Raw genomic sequence first — 11489 nt, 5'->3', positions numbered from 1 at the left:
ATTTAGAGTTGTCGTCTTTCTGTAAGGTGATTCTCCACACCAGTCTAATGTCTTTAACACACTTTTGTAGGATTGCCCCATATTATCTCCATCCATTTTTGCATCAACTCTGACGGTTATCTTTTTTTTTTTTTTCCAATTGTGCCCTAATTTATTACATAAAATCTCAATGAAATACTCTGTGGTTTGTGGGTGTTTCCTGAGAAACTGTAGAAAGTGTGAAAACTCAACTTTAAACTCATTTGAAAGATTAGAAATTCCTCAGACAAAAATGTAAACAAACAGCAATATACAAAGGGGTTCTATTGTCTTCTGTGGTGTTTATATTCACGTTTTCTTACCATTGTGGCATTTATTATACATGCAAATTAATAAAACATACTGAAAGTATGAGCATTATCAAGCTTTATCTGTGGACCTGAAGGAACAAGGAAACAAACGCATCCAAACACACACAAGAGGAGTCCTATCTAATTAAAGCATCTATGTAAATGTAAGGGCCACATATACTGGAACATGCACAGTAAAACTGCATAACGTAGGATGCAAGCAGTGAATTGTGGGAGTTTGAATAAGTTATCTTTTTAACAAATAGTGCAAACAGCGAATTGGTAACAAGCAAGGTGGAGGAGGAGGAGAGAAAAGGGATGGGGGAGGGAGTGGAGGACAGACGCTGGCGCCCTGCCAAAGCTGACGAAAGCTGCTTAGCCCACCCTGTTGCTATGGCTACATCGAGGAGTAGCACCCTCCATGCATGTGTGTGCCTGCCTAGCAGAGAGAGAGAGAGAAAGAAAGAGAGATGGGAGTGAGAGAGGGAGGAAGGAAGGAAGGCAGAGAAAACCAGCAGGCAAGCGTTACAGCAAGCCAGAGTGGGAGTGAGGGACCACCAGAACGTAGGGTGGAGGGTAAAAGAGAGAGAGTGCAAGTGTGTGTCAGAAGGGGAAAGGACATAAAGGCAGCCAGAGAAACTAGAGGGAAGCAACCCTGTGGAAGCAAAGAAGTGTTGGATAATGGAGGTACAGTCGGATTGTGTGGAGCCTCCTGTGGCTCCACAGTGTGACACACAGCCTGCAGGGAAGATCAACAAAGCAGCCTTTAAACTCTTTGGGAAACGACGCACTGGCTCTGGAATGGCCAGCTTCTTCTCCTTCAGGAACAAAGCTGCTGCAAACGGTGGGAACAATGGGAATTCTGACAACGGGAATTCTTTGAATGGAAACAGCTCGGCCGCATCAGCGGAGCTTGTGAGGAGCAAAACACATGACGGGCTAACAGGCTCCAACAACGAGGCTGTGGGTCAGAGAGGGGAGGGCCTTACTAGCCTGGAGGCAGGGCCGGTAAGGTCGCTCAGCAAATCGTTGAGTTTCTTTTCCTTTCTCCGACGTGGGAGTTTTAGGACAAGTGAAAATGGTGGGACAGGAACTGTGAGAAGAGGGAGGGGCCTGAAGGGCTTTTTCAGCAGCATGCGATGGAGACGTAAAGAGAAAACAAATGAAGCTGAGGGAGAAGAGGTGGAAGGTAAGAAAGGAAGGGACACAGATGCTACAGAATCTGAGACCCCGAAGGACATTACTCTTACCCTTGAGCCGCCTCCGCATCATCACCAGGAGGACTGTGCAAGTACAGAGACAGGATCTAACCTACAAGCATCAGACACTCCCACCACTAGTGTTACCATGACACCCACACACTGTGTTGCCATGCCAGGACCATCTGGTGAGCCAGACTCGCCTTTTCCTTACACACCCACCGACTCTCCACTGCGTCCACCTATTCATAAAGCCAAAGCCTCAGTATCTAGCCTCACCCCCTCCCTTATTACACCCCCTTTGGACCGCTGCAGCATAGGTGACCAACCCTCAGAGCCCTCTGTAGATCGACTCTGTTCCATCCTTTTCACGGATGTCACATCTCTGAAGAGCTTTGATTCACTGACCGGCTGTGGTGATATTATTGCTGATGCAGATGAGGAAGGACCAGGGGGTAATGGTGGCAGTGGTACAAGTAGTAGTAGCAGTGGAGGTGGAGGAGGGAGTCTGAGCACAAATGTTGGGAGAGCTGTTGGTTTAACTAGTGCAACAACTCATGCTTCCCCAACCAAACCTCCAATACCTTCACAGATTACCCAGCCAAGGTTCCCCGTTCCTCAGAGTTCGGCACCTGTCTGTCTCCCTGCTCGGACCCGAGTGCCTCCTCCACCACAGCAGCATTCTGCTGGAAGCGGTGTAGTGGCCTACATGGGAGGAGGGGAAGAAATGGCAAGTCCAGAAGGAGTGGACGATGCAGACATGCAGGGGCTTTGGCACATGTTGCCTTCTGCAGGAGAAAGCTCCCCTGCGTTGCCCCGGCAGTACCAGCCTTCTTCCAGTACCCTTACTTCCACTTATCCCCCTCGCAGCAACTCCCCCAGTGCACTTCGTCCCTCAGCTCAAAGAAGCTCAGAAAGAAAAGCTCCTCAGGTGAAGGCACTGGGCCTCAGCAAGATTCCAGTGGTTGGTGGAGCAGGAAGCCGGGCAGGTAAACCCCCTCTGCCTCATACACATGGCCGCCATCCTGCATCACCCAGTGAAAAAGAACTTCACAGTGACGAAGGTTACTGGGATACTCCCTCAGCAACACCTACAGCAACTCCTGATGAAAGTGGGTTGCAGCGTAACCAGAAGATTGCCCTTTCACGTGATAGCTGCTCGGGAGACCATCTTTACGACTTGTACAATGATCCTGAAGAGGAGGGAGAAGATCAGAGGGGAGACAACGATGTAAACAGTACCCCATCTCCATCTCCATCTGCAGAATGCAAAATGAGTCCCACCTCCCAAAAAAGTCCCCTTTCAACCTCCTCTTCCTCTTCCTTTCAATCACTGAAAGGCAGCGCCAGCCTTCCCCGAGACTCCAAGATCCCAGTAAGTACTAGACAGACCTCGCCTCCCCACTCTGTAAGCCAGTCTGCTCTGTCCTCTGTACTGGAGGCAGAAACCCCTCCGCCAAAGACCAATGCAGCCCAACCAGTTCGCACCAGAATACCTGTGTCAAAGGTGCCAGTTCGCCGTTCTGGAAGCAAACCTGCCACCAGCACAAGTGGAGGAGCTGCTTCCAAGAAGTAGATCTGTTTGACAAACATTTAAGCTTCGCCTTCTAAGATAGTACAGGACGGGTTGGTCAGAGCCAAAAGTTTCTTGTGTTCAAGAAAATGTGGAGCTGTAGAATCATCAGCTTAAAATACTCCATTCAGATCTTAGAATTTCCCCTAGATTCCGGCCAGCTAGACAATAATCACTGGTTCTGACACAAAGACACTCAAAAAAGCTGGGTTCATACATTACTGACCTTACTCGCACTTTGGAGGCTGACTATTGACAATCCCTCTTCACAGAGACAATTCATACTTCAACTTCAAGTTCTTGGAAAAAGCTACTGACCTGTTGAATTTGAGAGTTACTTTGAGAAAAGAACAGAGCACCTTTTTATCGTTGACATTTTTGTATGAAATTCAATGCGACATTATTCAGTTTGATAGGATATAATTCAATCAAGGTTTTCTGTTATTCTTTTGTTGTTGTTGTTGTTGTTTTTTAAAATCTGTCTAATTTGTTATAAATTACCTCCTAATCTTGTGATTTTAGAGCCAAAGCTAAAAAAAACAAAACAAACTCAGAAAGCCTAGTTTTTTTTCCCTGTTAACTTCTGGAACAGACTCAACAGTATGCTTTTTGCTGACATTGACTTTTTAAAAACGGTATTCTCTGGACCGCTCACTGATTTCAAAACTGTTTGTTTTAGATTTACAAATACAAATACAACTGATGCAGTTTTATAACTTACTTACTTTGCAGCAAAAAAAGCTACACTGGAGAAAGCCACAATTTCTATGTTTGTTTTGGAAACGTCCTCTTTTACGGGCTTGTTCATTTTGGCATGTTTCGTTGTGTGGATCCCACTTCTACCACACAGCATAAATAAGACACGTTATTTGAATTTCTCTGGGATTTACACTGATTTCACTGCTAATGTAAACCTATAAAGTCTTTGCAATATAACACACTGAGAGATCCTTTGCACTAATGCATCCTCATCCAATGCAAGCTAAGCAACTCAACATTCAGAATAAAAAAAATAATAAAAAAACATGCACGCTCATATTGTCAGTTGCTCTCTGCATGCAGTGCACCAGAGGCAAAAAAGTCAGGGAAGATCATGTAGAGATGGAAGGATTTTTGGCATGCACACTGTACTACATTTGTCATTCTCTTCTTAGGTTACACTCGTTAACTTTATCCTTCAAGGACACGTGAAAAAAAAAAAAAAAACTTTTCTAAGTAAATATTTTTTTTATCACGTTTTCATACTTTTTTATAGACTACTGTGTGAAAAAAAACTGCTCAGATCTTAAACTGTGATTGCATCAGTGTCTTAGAGCAACTTCCTCTGTTTCTGCTTTTTTCTTTCTTTTTTTTTAAGTTTTGATGTAACTGAATGATACAGAGTTATTATTTCTACATGCCAGCCATTTTTAAAGAGCTAAGACAGAATGCAAAGCAAACTAGTGAGTTGGCCTTCACTCTTCACCTGCTAACTCTTCTGCTGATGCTGTATAATATGATTTCACGAACCACCGCAGCTGTTTGTAAATCTGAATGTAGCTCATTATCATCAGAGATTCTTTACTCTTTATTTAAAGGTGATGAGTGCAAGGCAAAAGCCAAATTTGCCTATTTTCTACCAACGCTCTGGAAGACAAATGACTGCTAAGTGTGTCTAGCTTTGCAAAGCAACACGTTTATAAATGAGGGCATCGGTTGTGGTTTTCTGAAGCATTTGTCAGATATTCAGAGACATGATAAAAGCATAATCTTTTCTCTTTTTTTTATTTTCAAAGCGTTGGGACAGTGTTAATAATTGAGGGTCATGCTGGTTGAATTTAGAATATTACTGACATTAAAGTGACAGGTTTGGTAGCAAAGCACCTTTTTAATGTCAGATATTTTGAGATGTTTGATGTGTACCTTAATGTTTTCCATTACTTACTTTATTGATATGGACCTAATCTAATCAAACTTTATTGTTATTATTATTGTTTTTTCAAGGTTTTTGATCTTGGAATATATGGTAGTCCATAAGTGTCACAATTCAACAAATAAATCATTAAATCATTGTGAAAAGTGTCAATAATTTATATCAAATTTGAGACATAAATTATTATTTAGTTTAATATATATGACATTAAATAATTCATAGAAAGTCATGCATTGATTTTGCTTGACAACATTATCCATCAAAATGAGTGCAGGTGACCAACATGGTTTTGCTCCATTGGCCTGAAGTGGACTGAGTGCAGGTTAAACAATCTGAAGTTGAGGTCTCTTTGATGAGCCTCACTCATCACTGTATTTCAGCAAGTACACAAAGAAAAACTGAAAAAATTAGAAATAATTATATATGATTTTAATTATGTGAAATCTTAGCCAAATAATTGTTTTAATCATTTGCAAATTTATATACTATGGCTTAAATTATTTATTTGTATACTATATTTATTTATTTCTTATGAATGGGTTAAATAATAATTTAAGGATTTATTTTATTTTGGCACTGGGAAGGATTTACCGTCCTGTGGTCATAACACAGCGGTCAATAGGAGCACAGCTGACATCACGGTCGTTCAGTGGGGAATTGTCCTGTCAAACCGTCAGTTCCCAAAACCACTGATACACACACACAAAAAAAAAAAAAAAACTTGGAAAAGCCCAAACCAAGCACAGGGTAAAAACATTGTGGGTTCCAAATAACCTCATCTTTTCAGACCATGGGAGGGTTAATCTAATGCCACTTGGATCAATTTAACTATTCTTATCTCGAGCAAATCAAATTAGTTCACAGATTCCCCATCCATGTTGTGTTTTTTTCCTTTAATTTATTCTTATTCCTTATGTTATTTTTAAATCTCACTTTCCCTAAAGCGATGATTTGCAACAGTTTAAGTAGAGGACAGGGATATTTTTAAGAAAAATATCTATTTTACCAAAAAGGTTCTCTGACGTATTTCACATGAACTTAAAAACAACCCTACATCTACACATAATATCAATGTTAAGAACAAACAAATGTAGATGACTGGAAACTGAACTTGAACTGACTGTAAAAAATGATTTATCCTTCTTAGCTGATCTAATTCTATTTTCCCAGAGCCTGAGTTTCAGTCAAACCTGCATGGCATGATACTCATTTCTTCAAGATGACATGTACACACTCCTGAGGCAACTGAACCAGTGCCCAATTGAGTTCCAAGTATTTATTGAAGCCTGAAACGTTCTCTCTTTCTCTTTGTATATATGTGATTTCGTGCAAGCGTTGCAGCAGGAAAAAAATAATTCAACAATAAAAATAAAACCCAGCAAGTTGTTTTTCCCACTGTGTCACTGTTTTTCCGTTGACAGTGCCACACTGTTGTGCCATCTGTTTTTCATTAATTAAACTGTTTTTGCACTAATAGATCAGTGCTTGGCTCTTCATACCTAAATTTACATCAGATTCCTCAGGACCTGTGAGATTTTTGTGCCATTTTGATGTTAAATAATAATAATAATAATAATAATAATAATAATAATAAAATGTTAATGTCTAACTTAACTTTTCTATTGTTTTCTAAGGAATAGACAGGATGAGAACATTGGTTTGCTATAAAGCTGCTGCATCACATTTAGAAATAGGTCAGCTTTGCATGACAGTCTTAGGCAATCAATATTTTTTAATGACTGTTAAAGCATTTGTCCCTCTCTTGCTCTTTACTAGAAAAAAGGCTACACAGGGTCATGATGATGCAAGCAAATTTACAACTTTTATGTGATTCCATGTGTTCTTAAACTTCATGGAATATATTAACTCATTGTTTCAGGGATATGGGTATCTTGTAACAAGAGTACACGTAGCTGACAAGGTGTGTAAGGATTTGGTGCAGTGCAAGTCCTTTTTATAATGGTGCAGCAGCTCCCCCTTCTCTCTCTCTCTTGTTTTGCACGCTGAGATTTATATAAAAGCCTTACGTAAGACATTCACTTCTACCAGCCCACTTCGTCAAAGCCGGGGATGCTGACAGTGAGAGGGAGAGTGGTGGAGCATGCGTATATGTGTCGGCTGATCTTGTCATTAATCTGCTGGATGAGAGCATTTGCTCTCAGTGTTTGCCATCAGTGCAAAAATCTGATGAAAGTGCTCAAGAGAGAGATTTTAGTGTTGTGCTGACCTGCAAGGCTCATTTTCAAATTACTAAAGGGCAGAACAAGGCGTCATGATGAAATGCAATGCAAAAGCTGTGGAACTTTGCAATGATGCTTCAGGAACTTTTGTAACTTTCATTGAACATCTAGCCAGGCTAAAATTGTCGTGCCGCTCCATTAATTATGAATATGAAAGAAATTGTAATGTAATCATGTGAACTGATATGTGAAAAATAGCACCTTGGTTGGATTAAAAATGCGAGGAGTCAGTTTTCTTTAGTGCTGAATGAAAGTTGACCTCCACACTTGTGTGTTGTGGTAACCCGATCAAGCTGCAGCACCGGTTAACTCTACTTGGGAGTACCTGAAACCAAGAGATACACAAGTTATTTGAAGAGCTGCATAATAGGTTTCAGTTTTGGCTTTGTTATTGACAGAGATTGTGCTGCGTTGATGGTCACAGAACATGTGAGGAGCCTCTGTGCTCCTATATGTATCCATGTGTATAGTTTAAATGTTGCTCAAAGTAATTACATGGTTCATTTCTCGTACACTTTACTATCTCGGCTAAAATCTGTATACTGTTAAATAAATTCCAGGGCACCTGATGAAATTGATTAATTTCCGTCAACCAATTCATCACTGAAAACTGAATTTTCTACTTCTCAGAAAATTTGAATATCACGTAAGACAAATGAAAAGTATTTTTAATATAGAAATGCAAGTCAAGTATCTTCTCCTTGAAAGCATATCGTAACTTCTCAAGGAAGTTTAGGTCATGCAAGTTTTTAAATTAAACACAATGATACCATGCTCTTTCCACCAGGTATTTGAATGTTGTAGTGGGAAAATTTAAGCTTACTACGATTATTAACTGAATCTATGCATAGCAGCATTATGATTCTTGTGTGATGCATGAGCTCATGGAAAAGGCTTCTGAAGAAGTTTCTCTGGCCTTAGCGTATAACAAAGTCATTGGCCTTAACATTACAATAAAGTCATTGGATTGATTTATCTATAAGACGTGTGCTTTCTATCTGCTGTCTGTTCTGCAACCAAGGAGATTATCAAGCTATGTGATCGGAATGAACCTCTCCCTATAAATCTGTAAGCTGTGTTCTGCTTGAGGCTCTTTCTCCTGATTGCGTTCAGTGAGCAGAGACTTGGAATGCTGAAATACCAATTGAGAATATATTCTTCCTCGGGTTCTTGAAACAGTTTTGCCTCGCTCTTTGTTAAAGAAAAATTTCCACAACAATTTGGGGTCTCTAACAGGATCCGGCGAGTTGGTGAGGACTGTTTCAATTTAGTTTGTTGTTATTTATTTATTTTTTTTCTTTTCATATCTCTTGGGAGAGGCTCTGATACGCTACAACTTGCTAGGAGGACAAGATTTGAGTAGGGCAGTACCAGGCCGCACTGACAATGTGGGTGCCCTTTTCACTTCACCCCTTTATTCTACTTCCCAAGTGGAGATCCAGGCATCCCACGGTCCGAAGAGCCATTCCAGCAGCCCCACAAGACCCTGGAAAGACAGCACCGCCGACGGAGAGAAGCAGCAAAGTGTCGTCATCAACCCGATTCAAGACCACCCTGCAGTCTACGTCCATTCCCAGCAGAGAGCAGAAACATGGGTGCTCAATCAAACCCATTGTAGGCCCTCTCTCTGCCCACACCAGATCCAGAATATATGAAGACATTTACATTTTCCCTAAGATGGAAGTGGCAGGCGCCAGAGCAGGAGCAATGTTAGCTCATCGCCCCTGGACTGGTACTGACATCAAATCAGCACCCTCCCTCCTTCCTGAGCCGAGAGACGATGGTGTCAAGTTTGCCACAGTACTGATGGCCCTGTGCAATGAAATGAGTCCCGACGCATGGGTGCAAAAATCAAACCCAGTGATCTTGCAAGCCTGACAGAATATCTCCCTGATCCTGATGTCCATCTCAGAAATGTGAACTACAAAAATGAGAGTTCCAGAGTTGACCCCAACGCCCCTTATCATCTGGCCATAGAGGTGCTGTGCAAAGGCCTACAAAAAGATTTTGCACAGCGCACTGATAACACCATCCTACAGACAATAAAGCAACGCCCTGATAAAGCAGTTGAAGATTTCCTTCACTGCCGGGAAGAAGTATTTAACAAATACTCTGGTTTGGCCAGCCACCTCATCCACTACCAAACCCTGCGGGAGCCTGGGAAAGACTTTTGTGTTTCCAGGAAGTTTATCCTGGATGGACGTCTGCCTGAGGTTGCAGCTCAAACAAAAGCTTATGTGGGTTGGCGGCTTGGCATGAGGCTGGCTGATCTAAAACGAAGCAGTTTTGCCTCTTTCTTTGTTAAAGGAAAATTTCCACAACAGTGTCTTGCACATTTCACTAATATTCATCTATTGAATATGAGATTAAATCCAATTGCTAGTGTACATTTTCCTTCCACTCAACTTCCCATCAAAAATAATCTGAAAATCTGTCCTCAGAAAAGCTAACAGAGGAGATCAGTAGCTTCTAATCAATGTAAACATGAAAAATATGAAATAGTGTGAAAGTTCAAATGGATTTAATTCACAGTGTTTCTCAAAATTGTATGCAACAGTGGTTATAGGTCAAGTTTGGAAGAAAAATTTTAAAACTTTTCTGCTTATGTGACTTGGCTCTTAACTTAAAACAAAAAAGATTTCTAATACAAAAACAGGAGATATAATGAGACAAACTTTTGAATTATATTACACTTGTGCTAAATTTCAGAAAAATAAACCAGAGTACAGATGCAAGTGGATTTCATGTTTGCACACAAGAAAAGTGATAGTCATCTTCACATCTTTTGAAACTGATGTCATTGTAGTAAGTAGGGTTTCCTGACCTCAATAAATGTGTGGCTGTTAGTGCATGATGGAGCACCATTTGAAAGCAGCACCCCACACTCTGCATGGCAGCCTCTTGGCAGTCGTTCCCATAGCAACTCCAGTAGGTCAACCAATAGAAAGAGGGGGCTGGGCAGGAAGGAGGATAGGAAGATGGGGACGGGAATGGTGGGCGGAAGAAAAAGGGGGTGACGGAATGGGGGTGGGGTTCTTAACCCAGAATGCAATAGGAGTCGAACTGGTGCAGAAAAGCGAAAAACCCACTGACTCCAAATCACATGGCGACATACACATTCAAATGTGCTAACAATAAATCCACCTGGTTTTGTCTGTGTAGACACATAAAATAATCATTCTTGAGACTCAGAGTGAAAACTAGACTGATAAAACAGAAGGCTCAATACAGTTTTTTGTCTTCTTAACTCCAATTTGACTTCTAGCGCTCATATCAGATTTAATCAATTTCACTGTCTGTCACCATTTTGTTTCTCTTCCTGTAAGTATTTCTTTCTCTTGACTTCTCAGGACTAGGCATTCCCCTTAACATTCTTCCCTCTTGTGGATAACTTGACAGTAAATATGTTTTGGAATCAGTGATCAAACACAACTGATCCTCTAGAAATTAACAGGGAAAGTAGATTGTATTTGCAGGACATATGAAGCTAGAATATGTTTGTACCTCACTGATTGGACTTTTTAGTTTTTGAACAATAATTATAGAGTTTTTTGAAAGAGTCATTTAAAAGTCACATGGCTCTGAGTGACGAATATAGCAAGCATGTGTTTCCTTATTGTAAGAAACTCAAGTGTTGCTCAAAGAATAAAGCAGGAAGTGTCTAATCATATTAAATTTCAGTTTGTGAGCAGGAAAGCTAAATTAAATTATGAGTCACAAGATGAGCGCTGAGACCAAAAAGATCAAAAGATGAAAGCTAAAATAACAACTTATACTTTAATAACTTAGGAACTTACTAGATGTTTAACAATTGCCTTGTTATGATACTATCAGATCTGCATCTTGAACAGATGAGTAACAACATAAGTTATTGTAAAAACAAGAACTTGTTTTATTGAGAAAAGGGCAATATGATATCATTGCTTTTGAAAATGTGATGGTGAAGCTCAAATGAGGAATTACATGATAGTGTATGACTTTATCTCTTTACATTCTAATAAAATTCTAGTAATGTAATTTTGTATAAACTCACTTTGAAATATATAAAAAACAAAAACAAAACAGAAAGAAAGTAACAATATGATCTGTTCTGCAAGACAAAGTTGCCTCCATGAGGAGGTACAGCAATAGCAGCGATTTTAACCATTTTTTTAATATGATGAGTTTGAGCTAAGTCCAGCTTGCTCTGGCAGTATGAAGCTTTTCTTTAAGTGGAATCAAAAGGAAGCTGTAAAT

General features: G+C 40.3%; 1 protein-coding gene across 1 annotated transcript; it reads left to right on the top strand.

Moving 5' to 3' along the window:
• The first annotated feature begins 828 nt into the window (after positions 1 to 828).
• Positions 829 to 5151, top strand: amer2 (APC membrane recruitment protein 2). The gene has a single exon (XM_044104661.1). The coding sequence runs from the start codon at positions 1011 to 1013 to the stop codon at positions 3102 to 3104; it is 2094 nt and encodes a 697-aa protein (XP_043960596.1). The 5' UTR covers positions 829 to 1010; the 3' UTR covers positions 3105 to 5151.
• The last annotated feature ends 6338 nt before the right edge of the window (positions 5152 to 11489 follow it).

This window comes from Gambusia affinis, linkage group LG21 (assembly GCF_019740435.1).
Source record: "Gambusia affinis linkage group LG21, SWU_Gaff_1.0, whole genome shotgun sequence".
Taxonomy (NCBI): domain Eukaryota; kingdom Metazoa; phylum Chordata; class Actinopteri; order Cyprinodontiformes; family Poeciliidae; genus Gambusia; species Gambusia affinis.
This window is presented reverse-complemented; position numbering and strand designations above follow the sequence as displayed.